Source organism: Heterocephalus glaber, unplaced genomic scaffold, assembly GCF_053883595.1.
Source record: "Heterocephalus glaber isolate CG9 unplaced genomic scaffold, H.glaber_assembly_v1.0 deba00001503, whole genome shotgun sequence".
NCBI lineage: Eukaryota > Metazoa > Chordata > Mammalia > Rodentia > Bathyergidae > Heterocephalus > Heterocephalus glaber.
The window spans coordinates 1698960-1713293 of NW_028258323.1; the positions used below are offsets into that span (position 1 = coordinate 1698960).

Consider the following 14334-nt stretch of genomic DNA (forward strand, 5'->3'; position numbering starts at 1 on the left):
ATAAATTTGGGAGTTGTCAGAATATAAATTTGGGAGGGTTTTGGTTTGGCTTGGTTTGGTTAATGGAAGTAACTCAGTAAAAAGGAAATAATGAAGGCATAAGCAGATAGCATAGAAGTTAATCCAAAAAATTAAATCTTTGATAAAATAGATGGGAATCCAGAATATATATTGGAGATTGGCCTTCAACTAGCTGGAAATTTCATCCTTTGCAACAGCAAGGAAAAGATCTGCAGAGTATGTAGAATTAGTCATGAAAAGATGAGAAAGCACTTCTTTTTTTTTTTTTTTTTTTGGTACTGAGGATTGAACTTGGGTCCTTGCACTTGCAGTACAGGTGGAGCAGGTGGTAGAACCGCTGAGCTAAATCCCCAGCCCTAGAAAGCACTTCTGACAGCTTCTGTTTTCTTGGTAGACTATGAGACAGGATCATCAGCTAAAAGAGTAGAAAGTTAAGGTGAGAAAGTTGGAAAATAAGGAAAAGTAAAATAGTCATAATGGAAGTGAGTGAATCTACTCTTAACACATGGTATTGACTGTCCAAAGTGATTGTCTGTGGGTTTATGGTGTTGGTAAAATACCTGCTTGTTTGAATTTTTCCAAGTTTTGACTACTTGTTGGTAGTCAAAGTAATAGAAGAAGGCAGATGGTTGCATTCATCTTTGGCTTATGATTCTTCAGTCTTTATTGATTCTATTGATGTAGCTGTCAGTTTCCAAGAATATCTCAGTTCTCTAGTCAATAAAATTTTAAAGTAATTTGTTTTGAAATGTGGTTCATTTAATAATATAATTTATATATAACATAAACATGTTTACCAATTTTCAAATTAGATTAGAAGCTAGAGTCTGTAACAGTCTGCATGTTGTATGGCATATTGCTTGGTATTCTCTGCACGGATATTATTCATATTTGCGCTTGAGTAGCTCTAGAGGAAAATGAGACATAAGTAAAGCATCGTATTTGAATCTAATTCTCAAGTAAGCAGGTTGTTGCCATTTTGAAAAGAACTTATTTTTTCTAACATTTTTACAGTAAAATTTGTGGTCATGGAATCAGTTTATAGTTACTCAGAAGATATAATCAAGGTCTGTACATGAATAAGCAATTTATTATTACTTGGAAGGTTTTAGTTATTTTATATTGCAGAGCAGACAGGCTATCAAAGAAAAGTTGCAGAAGGTAGCAGGGAGATCATCAATGTTTATGGCCTATTGGATTAGTATTTTTCTGTGTTCTTCAGTGGTGGACAAACACGATTTTTTGTTAAATCTGTGTGTTCACAAGATTAAGGTCTGAATGGACATTTTTGGTTCTCAGCATATATGGACTGCTGCCTTAAAAACAAGTAGAATGGGTTACTGGTTTTAACTACTCCAAAATCTAAAGAAAAAGTAAGAATTAGTATTTTATTCCAGTTGGCAGAAATTAATACATTGTGTTTTAGAGGGAAAAACTATTTTAGTACATGATGGTTTGCCATAGAAAAATTTGGTTTCTTTCATAATTTAAATGTAACTAAATTACCTGGATTTCAAACACCATAAAAATGTTTGAAAAACATATCTAATTCTAATAAAATTTTGAACTTCAGAATTCCAAATGCTATAATCTTTTTCATATCTATAATATAGCAAGAATTCATTGTTTCCCCTTCAAATGTATTTATTTAAAAGACCATAATATACTCGGTTTTTATATTCAAGTAGTATGTTTAAATTATTCCTTTAGAAGTTAAAGGAAGAGATTGAACATTCTATTATTACTACAAATCATTTCATAGATAATTAATATTGTACCAAACCAAATAGTATCACCAAATTTTATCCGTTTTAAAACTAATTAATAATTCACCTTTTATTTTTTTTAATTCTTTTATTGGTACATTTTAGGTATACAACACAATTACATTTCTTATTGGGAACTTGTACCTTTACATGATGCATCTTGGTTCTTATTTTTTCCCCATTCCTAGCCCTCCCTTCACCCCCTCCACCCTTCCCTATTTACAAAGACTTTATTTCCATTTTTTCCATTTCTCATCATTTTTCCTTTCCCTTCTTTCCTTTCCCCTGCCTCTCCCACTACCCCTACCCCTTTGGACCTTTTCTTCCTATTTTGCATTATCGATTATTCATTCTAATCATTGGTACATTTTAGGTATACAATATGATGACATTCATCATTGGAAATTTGCACCTTTACATACTCTCTCTTGGTTCTTATTTTTCACCCTTGCCCAGCCCTCCCTTCAACCCCTCCATTCCTCCCTAAATAATTCACCTTTGATAATAAAATGGTGCTCAAAGAGTAAGTTCAACATGCTGTTTATTAGATAACAGACATTGGACTGGGAGTATAGTTCAGTATGCTTGTATGTTCTAGGTTCTTGGTTTGATCTCCAGCACCACAAAAATGAGCTGGGGAATGGAGAAGAGGGAATTGGACCATGAAAAGTTAGACAAACATAGCATGTCTTTCTACTTCATCATCCTATGTCATCTCTGATCTTCCATTTATAGAATTTAGGAAATTACCACTGCTTTCATTGTCAATAATGGGTTACATTCCAATTTATTTTCTAAAACTTCTGTGCATACATGATAGATTCTTATCATTCCAGGAAGAAGCCCTACTTCTGATGTACTAGACATACACAAGGCTCCATTCTCTCATCAAACCTTTCTTAACAAAGGGCTTAGTAAATCTATGGGATTTTTGTCCATCAGAGACACTCAAGATGAGGAAGATTATTTCAAGAACATTTCATCAGAGAATAATTCTGGACATGAAGATTTTGAAAATACCAGCACTCCTTACCAGCTCAAAGGCGATGGCCCACAAAAAAAGGTTGTCCCTGTCATTGATGTGCTTCCCAAAAAGAAGATTTGGGCTTCATCTGTGGACTTGCTGTCTTCTCCTGATAGAGATTTCTCTTCTGGAGAGATCAACAGATACCAGCGCTGTCACCCTGATGGCGTCACAGGGCGGACTCCAACTACTCCTAGGAAAAAAGAGGCCAGATACTCTGATGGAAGCATAGCCTTGGATATCTTTGGCCCTCAAAGAATGGATCCAGTATGTTATACGCGAGAATTGCCCACTCCCTCAGCAATATCAAGTGCTCTGGACAGAATTCGAGAGAGACAGAAGAAACTTCAGGTTTTGAGAGAAGCCATGAATGTAGAAGGTTAGTAGTTCTGTGTGTGTGCGCGAAAGAATTGAATTGAAATATTTAAAATTGTGTTTTGAAATAAACGGTTATTAAATCATTCCACAAGTCTTATTTACACTGCCAAGCTTTTGTATCCAGATTACATTTAATTCTTCTGTCAGTTTTTATTCTTCCACCAAAATCCTTGACACCATTTCTGCTTCTACAAAGTCATCCCTGTGAAACATGCCAGGTTCCAATTACTGTATATTCTCTTGGTCTATTGGGTTGTGTGTTTTCAGACTGTGAGCTTTTCAAGGGCAGGAGGCATGTTTTCCACCTTGTGCACTCTCTTGTGTGAGGCTTCAGGAAATGGCTGGCTCATGGGAATGAGGACCAGCAAATCAGAATCAGCAATCTGGGGGAGGCAGAATGGTGTGGAGATGGTGTGGTGGGTCCATAACCACCAGTTCAAAATCACATTTCAGGACACCACTCCTGGAGCATAAGATTTCTTTTGTCTGAAATAGTTTGGAATCTATACTTCTAAAATCATAGTGATAAGGTTTATAGATTTAGAGTCAGCCTAGATTTGAATTAGTTCCCCCCTTTAGTATCTGTGAGACCTTTACTTAAGTATTTGGGTGGATCTCTTCAACTTAAAGTTATTCCATCTGGAAAACAGGCCTGCAGAAATAGATCAGTTTAACTTTGGTAAAGAATTTAGAGTGATTAAACAAATTATTGCATTTTATGAAATAACTTTATGCATGAAAAATTCTAGCTGGGCATGGTGGCACATGCCCGCAGTCCCAGCATTCAGGAGTCTGAGGCTGAAGGATTCGAAGTTCAAGGCCAGCCTAATCTATATATGGAGTTCAAAGCTAGCCTGAACTACAATGAGACTCTGTCTCAAAAGAAACAAAAATAAATAGCTAGTAGATAGATTTAAAAAATGGTAAATTTTTATTATTCTATGGTAACACTCCATTTCAAAAAATAGCTGATTCATGAAAAAAATCAATATATTGAATGGAATAAAATTATGTTCTAGACATAGGAATAGAGCCTATGTTTAGTATAGATGCAAGAGAAAACAAGAAAATTTTCAATTATTTCTGTACACTTTTAAAGATTAACGTTTTATAACTGCCTCTGCCTCCTAGTCAGACCTTGTGACAGTTAATTAAAGGGCATTTTACGATGCTTTCTAGTTCAGAGAGGAGCAGTGTAGTTAAGGATCATATTTATCTTTAAGGTCATTGATCCAGTATAGTATATTCAACTCATAGATTACTTTTAAAATATTCTGCCAAGGGGCTGGTGATTTAGCTCAGTGGTTTTGCCGCCTGCTGCACAAGCACAAGGACCCGAGTTTGATCCCCAGTACCCCCCCCAAAAAAAATTCTGCCAAAAGCCTTTTGTTCTATTAAGTTTAATCAGAGCTGATCACTCAAGAATTATGCTTTACTTAAAAGAAACTTTGTAATTTTTTTGTCAATTCAGGAGTAACAAATTAGTGAAAAGTTTGGAAGCATAAGGAAATTATTGAATACTTAATTGATATTATGGGTTTCCATAGTAGTATATAACTTTGGGGGGGGGGTTGCTGAGGAGTGATCCCAGGACCTCACTCATGCTAGGCAAGTGCTCTTCGATTGAGCTACACCCCCATCCCTTTTATTTTTATTTTGAGACAGGAACTTACTAAATTGCTCAACTTGCAATCTTCCTGCCTCAGCCTCCCAAGTAACTAGGATTACAGACATGTGTCACTGGGGTGCACTATAACATGCATTTTCGAAAGCACTAGCCAACTTTATCAAGTAGTGGTATCTATTCTTCATCTGAAAAGATTTTTGAAAGTCTTGCAAAGGAAGAAAATTTAGAAATTAATTTATTCAAAATTTCACTATTTAATGTTGGGAACTGTGACAATAAAGAGTAGGCAGTTTCCTTAGCTCAAAAGTCTCCCATTTCAGAAGTTGCGTATCATACCTGTTTAGTGTTGCACAGTAGCTGGGATGGGAAAAGTACTGTAACCTAGGCTTCATAAGAGCACCCCTCATGGAGACATTAAGTAGAAATTTTGTCCATTGTGAAAAAAGACAACCTTCAATGATTCAAATAGAGAAAACCATAATAGTCTAAAAGTCTAAATAGTGAAGATATTTACCAATCCAGATGAGCATTTCCAACATTTAAGAGGTTGTGCACTATCTTTTCTTAAAATGTTAATACTAAAAATAAAATAATTTTTGATGTTCTCAAGTGTAATTTAGTTTCAGAAGACTATTTTCCTTAACATTTGGTAAATTAATTATGAATTAATGAAATTTAGTGAATTGTTTTTACACTTGAACCTTCGTTTGAGAATTAAAAAGGAAAGAAATCAAGCAGTTATGGAAAGATGTTTCATCTGTTAATTTGCACCGTAATTGTATATTTGATATATTTTGTTTGATTTTTATCTTGATTAGTCATAACAAAACATTTTAGACTACTGTAGTACTATGTGATCCTACTATCTTATCAAGTAGTGTGTGTACACATATATAAGCATTAATGAAACTCAAGTAGACCAACTTCTTTCCAAATATGCATATATATCTGCAGAGTTGATCCATGGTCTTTGTTGAACCTTATTTGTTTAAAAGGTAACTACTTATGAAAAGTCATTTCCTGATTTAGAAATTTTAGATTTGTTACAAGAGGTAACAAAGGAAAAGCTTACTTTTTAAAAATAAAATATGCTTTGAATTGTTGGAGATAGAACAGTTTCTATCTATTTCTTTTCCATTATTGAAAATTATTCTAAAGCATATCCATGTTTTGCCAAAGGATATTTTAAAGCCTAAGTAAGCAAAACCGGAAAATGTTGGTTTATTGTGAGAATACATCACTTTCCATAAACTTCCATTGTTATATTTGCAAATAGTAATAAATTATGCTTGCTTGAGAAGAAGCAGCATTATTTGAAAGGAATGTTTGAGATATGGAAGTCAAAAGAAATAATCCTTATTAATTATTTAGTTGAGTAACTTGCTGGTCTTAGGCTGTGCTGTCTTTTTCTAAAGGTGAAGCAATATATGTTAGCTATGCAAACAAGAGTGCAGATTGCTAATATGAAGATGTTAACTAGTGTAAAAGAAAAAATGTGAATAGAAAATAATGTAAATTCCATTTATCTCATTTAATTCTCATAAAACGTAGGCTCTCTAGATCCCTTTTATGTGTGATAAGTCATGCAGAACAGTGGGTGTCACTACGTATTGACACATATATTTCTAATATTTGTATTTTAAAATAAATGCACTGCATAATTTTTGTGATCTTTAAATTTGGTAGTTGTTGATGGATTTAAGTAATGTTAGAAGCATGTGAGGTCTTAGATCATATGTTATCTAACTATATTCTTGGGCTCAGGAAGATTTAGTAACATTAATGATAGAGTGTGCATCATTTTGGGAACTGTGGCTTTTACGTCATGGATTTTCAGAGTTCCAGTCTAAAGATTTCTTAGCACATATTACTTTAATTTTTTTTTTTCCGGTTTTGGGAATTAAACTCAAGACCTTGTGCTTGCCAGGCAGGCATAGCACCACTGAGCTACATCCCCAGTCCTACTTTAATTTTTTGTTTTCTTAAGAAGCATAACAATGTTCATTGAGCTAATATAACAAGATGAAATTGTTGTATTTCTGTTTGTTCTTTTGGATTGGCAAGGAGAGCTGTTAAACTAGTAAGCAACACAGTTGTCTTCTTCACCTTCTGGTGTAAACTCTTTCCTTAGTGCAGGCCCCATTCTCTCTCTTTTTTTTTTTTTGGTACTGGGGATTGAACGCAGGTCCTTACACTTTCAAGGCAGGTGGTGGAACCACTGAGCTAAATCCCCGGCAATTTTGGATCTTTCTAGAGTATTATTAAACTGTAGAGGCCTTAAGATGTAGCTCCATTTTGCTGGATCCTCTTTATGATAATGTTTTGGTAGGGTTTGACCATGGTAGAGCTTGAAGGTGTTTAACCCAACAGCTGATGAGATGAGGGTATAAACTCTCAAAAGACAGTGTTTGACATTGTTCATGCTGATTTTTTTCTCTTGAAAGGAGCCTTTACCTAAATCATCTCCACAGCATCTCCTCATCTAATACCATCTACCAACCAATTAGCACAGCGGACACCAGTTTTAAAGTCAAGGAGCTTGGAGCTGCAAGGAATCTGGCTACCATTTAATCCAAACAGCTCATTTTCAGAGACCCAGAAAAATAGGCTAGTTTGTCACATGACATACATAATTCATAACAGAGCTGTTTTTAATCATATCTCTTGAGCCGTATTAAATATTTGCCCATGCTACCATACTGATATTAAGAAGTGACCACATCTGTTTCAAATACATTGTTGGGAAGACATTGTTACTGCCTGGGAAAGTTGAACATTCAACTAACCACCTAACCCCTTAAGTCTCTCCTTGTTAAAATTATACATGTAACTTTTAGTACATTGACACAAAATAGCATTATGGAAGAAAGACTAAAAATGAGACACTTTCGGATTTTTTTTTTTTTTTTTGGTATCGGGGATTGAACTTGGGACCTTGTGCTTTCGAGGCAGGCGCCAGAACCACTGAGCTAAATCCCCAGCACTTTTGGATCTTTCTGGAGTAAATTAAACTGTAGAGGGCTTAAGATGTAGCTCCATTTTGTTGGATCCTGTTTATGATAATGTTTTGGTGGGGTTTGACCATGGTAGAGCTTGAAGGTGTTTAACCCAACAGCTGATGAGATGAGGGTATAAACTCTCAAAAGACAGTGTTTGACATTGTTCACACTGACTTCTTTGGGCACAGGTGAGAGTCAGAACAAAAAACTATAGTTGAAGTTTGAAAATTAACAATGTAAGATTTCTAACGTATTAAATTAATACTTAAGCTTTCAGATCTCTTTATAAAGCAGTAGGGAAGAGGAAGGAAAAAAACATAACTTAGATTTCTCTTTCTCCCTCTCCCTCTCCCCCTCCCCTCCCCCTCTCTCCTCTCTCCTCCCCTCTCCCCTTTATTCTTTCACCTTTTTTCACCTCAGCATAGAACTGTCTTTTCCTTTTCTCCTATTCCCAGCATGTTCTTTTCTCTCTCTACTGCTTCTCAAACCCTGGTAAGTTATCTGTTTTCTAATAGCAATGTGTCTAACAAATGTCACTGTTTCCCTTATGATGCAATCACTACACACACCCTGCCCATTGCTCTGCGGTTGACAGGAGATTATGAGAGATTGACTTGGAACCAGTACTGTGAGTATAGTGTGATCAGTACTCCCACACCCTAGGTGGGGACCATGAATAGTATTTTGCTTCCAGCTGTTGAAACTGCTCTGCATTTTACACAATACAGTGCCATGAAGGAAAGTGTAAAGAACAGATAAAACTTTTCTACAAGAGAGGCTATGGTTAAAGGTTATTTATTTAATGAACTGTTAGTTCATCTTACCTCAAAATTAAATACTGTGTCCGTCCTTCAGGTTCTCTGACTTCTGATCATAGCCTAATTTTGTTATCCCGTGACAGCCCTGTAAACGCAGCTTAAAGTCTGCATTGTGCAAGTAGAAAATATAAACCCTTAATAGAGGGAATATTCTCTATCTGTGCAGTCCAACTCACTGGGAGTGTTAGATGATTGTGATGTGGCTAATGCCATTGAGGAATTAGCTTATTTAAATTTACTCACCCAAACTGACCACTGGCCACCATATTGGACAGTGCCACTTCAGACCATTCTTATATAAACCTATTCCAATATACAGTATTGACACTTAATTGAGGAAGCACTCGCTTAGAAGCATTTGGGAAGAGATGGGTAGTAAATTATTCTTTAGTTTAAATAAGAACACAACTGACAATTGACACACCTCTTCATTTATCCAAATGGAAAAAATGAAGTTGAATTTTCAAATAATAATGAAAGTTAAAAGTAAAACCATTGCAAACATTCCAGTATCTGCACTTGTAAGTGTAATATTGATTTTGGACTGGTGAAATAATACGCTACTTTGTTGGAAAGTAGGGGCCTAATTTAAATCTACTCACAGAATTATTTATATAGACCCAGTTTTTGCTTTAACTGTGCCACCTGTGAGACGTATAGGCTGCTGTATCTTAAGAAATATTGTAAATAGATCTTACTAACAATGTATGTCATCACAGTTTAGACCCAGTAATTTTAACCTCCAAAATATGTCTTAATTTCATCGCAGGCCCTATGTCTTTATGATGCAGTTTGTCTCTCTGCCATGCAAACCTGAATACACTTCTTTGTTCCATCACCTGTGCACCAGAAGTTTAGATCCTTATACTTAAGGCTCTCCGAAGTTGTATCTCTTGTCTTATCCTTTAGCATTTGCCAACTTCCTCATTCTCTCCTCCCTTCCTTTCCAATTCTCCCTCCCTTCCACCTCTTTGTGTGTATATATTGAGAGAAATAAATATGTGTATGTGAACACACACTTGTATATAATGAAATATCTGCCTACCCATTTAAAAGTCATTTTACATTTACATGCTTTTGTTCATACACCCATCCCTCCTTAAGACTATCAAGCAGTGCCTGGTTTAGAAATCTTTCATCTTCCCAGTTTAGAGTGATGGTCTATATTTTTTCACTGAAATTATTTCTTTTGAATAGTTTATTTCTCCTGCAGACCTCAGAGAGTTGGCCTAGTCTAACTCATAGTCATATCCTTGGCATCTGCCATTACACCTATGCAAAGGTGCTAAATAAGTGTTTGTTAATATAATCTGAGTATCACAGGGTGGCTGTTAAGGAACTTCAGTTTATTCAATGATAGTTTTCAAAATACAGATACAATAATAATTTCTAGTCAGTTATACATATGAGTGAGGAGAAATCTGACCTCCTTTTCTGTTTTGTCCAAGAGTAAAATCATATACTCATCAATCATAAGCTAACAAGGATTAGCAGCTTGAATCAATTTCCTATGAACTCTGTAGTCTTTGAGAGTTCTAGAAGGGTCAGCAAAGTAGAAAAACAGGGAATCCTACAGGATTCTGGAAGAGCATAGGCCCAAGTCATGGGCCAGATATGTGATTACTACATTGCACAGGAGGGAACTGGAGGTCATTTCTTATTCCATTCCTGTCTCTGCACAAGTTTGACATAGATCAGTTTACCGTATACAGAGAGTTTCTCCATATGCCCTTCCTCACTTGCACCTCACTTCCATATATTCATACTTGCATGAGCTTTGCTCTTCCAGGTTAAAAATTTTATTTATCATATCTTCCTTTCAAGGGACTTGAGAACATATTTTCTTCTAAAGCATGGTGAAATATAGAATGTGGAACCCATAAAAGGTGCTATTTCTACTCTCCAGAAGTTAATCTCCTGAAAAAGAAGCTAGAGAAAAACAGTATATGAATATGTGGTGATATTACTTGTGTGTCTCTGCTTTGTTTGAAAATTGAAGGTTTTTTATTTATTAGGGCTCATATCCTTAAAAATGTGAAGCTTTAAGAATGTTTTATAGTTCTGAGCTACAAAAGTACTCATTTTAATTCAGTTCTCTGAAGCTTGTATCTGTCACTTCAGTCACGTAGTACAGGTAAAGAATGGCCAAACTAAAATCAATTATGTAATTCCTGTTTTTGCCATCGCCTGAGTTGTACTTTCTGCATATTGCTTGTCTGAGCTTGAATATGTGTCACTTGTAAATGATGTTTTTAGATTAAAGTGTGTGCTGGCTTGGATTTACTTCAATGTAAAAATTGCAGACTGAAAATAGCTTAATGTAAACCCAAAATAGTATGCAAATCTTCATAATCAGAGTCTAATGTCCTAAACATTTACAGTGTTATGTGATAGTAGAAATTGTGGCTTTTAGTTGTCAAGATCTCACAACAAACCACTAACCTACTGAAAACTGCTTTTTATTGTTGCTATATAAAGAGACTCAATAGGATAGTAGAGTCACTGTAAATGCTGTTCAGAGGATAGGTTATGATTAAAGGATAATAAAATATTTGTCAAGTTTTTTATACTTAAATTCTGGCAAAAATAGTATATACTTAATTATGATCAAATAGTTCTAGAAATTAAAGAATCTCTTCAGTTTTCAGAGTACTGTTTGATTACAGAATCTCTATAAATGGACTTCTATCCAGATCTTAATTCTTTAAGCAATTCTACTTTAGTCCCTATTCTTTTCATTCTCTCATGACTAGTCTACATTAGGAGAAAATATTTTTATACTTGATTTATGTGTTTATATATATAGTTTTTTGTGACATGTACCTGGGCTGATTTTACCCTCCCATTTGCTTTTTTATACTCATTAGTATGTCTAACGTTGTTACTCTTTCCTAAAACTTTATTTTCTTCATCTGAAAACTATTCATAGGAAGTCAAAGTAAAGGAAACTATCTAATGAAATGAGGAATAGTCATGATTCTAAATGGCCCCTCGTACAATGATTTGTACATTGTAAGCTTCATTTAGATATATACTCATTGAGAGAAGGAAGTTTCAAACCAACAAATTAAATGAGACTGGCTTTACCCCACAAAAGACAGATACATTCAGTTCTGCAGTTATAATGGTGAAAACTCCAATTTTTCCTACTAAATTATTAACATTGCAGTGAAGGTAGCCACATGTGTATTTTATAAAATGTATATTTGGATGCTATTCATGGATCCAGTGCACATGATCCAAAAGTTTTTAGTGTTCAGAAAACTTATAATATTCTGTAAATATGTAAAAACATTATTTTGGTTTAAAAAATGGCATGAGGGCTGGGGATTTAGCTCAGTGGTTTTGCTGCCTGCTGCGCAAGCGCAAGGACCCAAATTTGATCCCCGGTACCCCCCAAAAAATAAAAAATAAAAAATGGCATGATACTTTCTGGCTAAAATAATTAATCACCAGGTTTTGTTGACACTAGGAAATGGTATGCAAATATTTATGATACTGTTTGTTATGTGCCTGTTTGGATCTTTGCATAATACTCAGTTTTCTTAAAAATCACCTAGTTGAGTTAAAATGGTTACAATGAATAATTGATAATTTGAAATAGGAAAAAAGGTCCAAAGACAAAGGAGTGAAGGGAGGGGAAGGGGAAAGGAAAAGAGGGAAAGAAAAAACTATGAGAAAAGAAAAAAAAAATGGAAATGAAATCTATGTAAATAGGGAAGGGCAGAGGGGGTGAAGGGCGCACAGGTAATGGGGAAAAAAATAAGAACCAAGATATATCATGTACAAGTACAAACACCCAATGATAAATGTAAACAAATTGTATACCTAAAATGTACCAATAAAAGAACAACAACAAAAAAATCATCCAGTTGAGGATGAATGGATAAAGAATATGTGGGCTTTGTATACAATAGAGTACTACTCTGCCATAAAGAAGGATAAACTTGAGATATTTTTAGGTAAATGAATGCACTTTGAGAACATAATTTTAAGTGAAATAAATTGGACACACATGTTTAAATATCACATTGTTTCTCTTGTGTGAGAAACCCAAAATGTGAATAAGGAGCAAAATGGAGGACAGGTATTGGGAAGTAGGAAGAAAATGTCCAAATGGGAATGGGGCAGGGAGAAAGAGATTAAAAAAAATAAAAGAATGAAAAAAAAGAATGGAAAGAAAGCAATAAAAACAAAGTTTTGTAAATAGAGTAAGAAGGATTGAAGGGAAGGGAGGGAAATGGGGAAAAAAGAATTAAGATATATTATGTACAGGTACAGATTCCCTATGATGAATATGATTATTATGTATCATACAAAGATGTATCAATAAAAATTAATTTTAAAAAAAAATCACCCAGTTGCTACCATATTCCTAGGATCTGGACAAAATGGACGATACATTAAATACAGGTAGCAAACCTACTTGGGATGTGTAGATCTTCCAAAAATTAAAAAAGAAAAGCTGTTAATAATGATAGGGCATTTCATTGAAATTAAGCATGGGCTAGAAGTATAGCTGAGTGGTAGAACACTTGTCTGGCATACACAAAACCCTGGGATTGATCCCCAGTATCAGAAAAAAAGGGGCAGGGGTGAGAGAAAATTAGATAGTGCATTTCTTCTGCAGACAGAACAGTACCTACTAGACACCTTTATATATATGGGTCATCTCAAAGACTCAAGAAATGTTCCTGCCCAGATGATCTGTAAGCATAGGAAATATACTTCTCTATATGTACCAATCCAAGATACTCTTGGTGAAGAACATATAATTTTATAATTTCTGGAAAAGTTACATTTATTACTTACTTCAGAAAAGGAAAACTCAGACTACATTTTTTTTTTTTTTTTTGGTACTGGGGATTGAACTCGGGACCTTGCGCTTGCAAGGCAGGTGGCAGAACCACTGAGCTAAATCCCAGGCCCCAGACTAATCTTTTTTTGTCAGCATGACTGAGTAGTAAATTTTGGCTTAGGTCTTTAATCACATTAGAACCTTTTTATAAGCATGACTGAGTACTAAATATTGCCTGGAATTTTTAATCTAATTATATCTTTCATGCCATTACATAAAAGGAACGTGGCTAAAAACACTTTAAAAGATACATCACTGCAGAATACAGGAAGCTCACATGCGTTCTTTTTCCCCATTCCCTTCTCTTCCCTTCAATTCTTCTTACCCTCTCCATTTATAAAACTTTGTTTCTATTGTTTCCTTCCATTCTTCTTTTTTTCAATCTCTATTTCCTTCCTTTCCTCCCCCGCCCCATTCCCATTCGAACATTTTCTTCCTACTTCCCAATACCTATCCTCCATTTTGCTCCTTATTCACATTTTGGGTTTCTCACGCAAGAGAAACAATGCGATATTTAAACATGTGTCCAATTTATTTCACTTAAAATTATGTTCTCAAAGTGCATTCATTTACCTAAAAATATCTCCAATTTATCCTTCTTTATGGCAGAGTAATACCTTATTGTATAGAAACCCCACATTTTCTCTATCCATTCATCTGTTGATGGGCATATGGGCTGTTTCTAAGATTTTGCTATTAGAAATAGCAAATAGATTTTGCTGCTAGAAATATTAGTGCATATATTGCTGTGCTATAATGCTTTTAACTCTTTTGGGAAGATACCTACAAGAATAGCTGGGTCAAATGGAACCTCTAGTCTTAATTTTTTGAGGAATCTCCATA

The 14334-nt window shown here is 34.9% G+C and overlaps 1 protein-coding gene across 41 annotated transcripts in view; it reads left to right on the forward strand.

The window, feature by feature from the left end:
• The window catches only part of Ptpn13 (protein tyrosine phosphatase non-receptor type 13), a 204996-nt gene that overhangs the window by 104115 nt on the left and 86547 nt on the right, over positions 1 to 14334 (forward strand). For 38 of the 41 annotated variants that reach the window (XR_015440727.1, XM_021248832.2, XM_087185916.1 and 35 more), the window contains one exon: positions 2624 to 3190. The exons of the other annotated variants lie outside the window; for them this stretch is intronic. Coding sequence is in view for 37 of the 38 variants with exons in the window: in XM_021248832.2 (XP_021104491.2) it covers positions 2624 to 3190 (567 nt within the window). In the remaining variant the exon portion in view is untranslated. The remainder of the gene's footprint in view (positions 1 to 2623; positions 3191 to 14334) is intronic. 41 annotated transcript variants of the gene reach the window in all.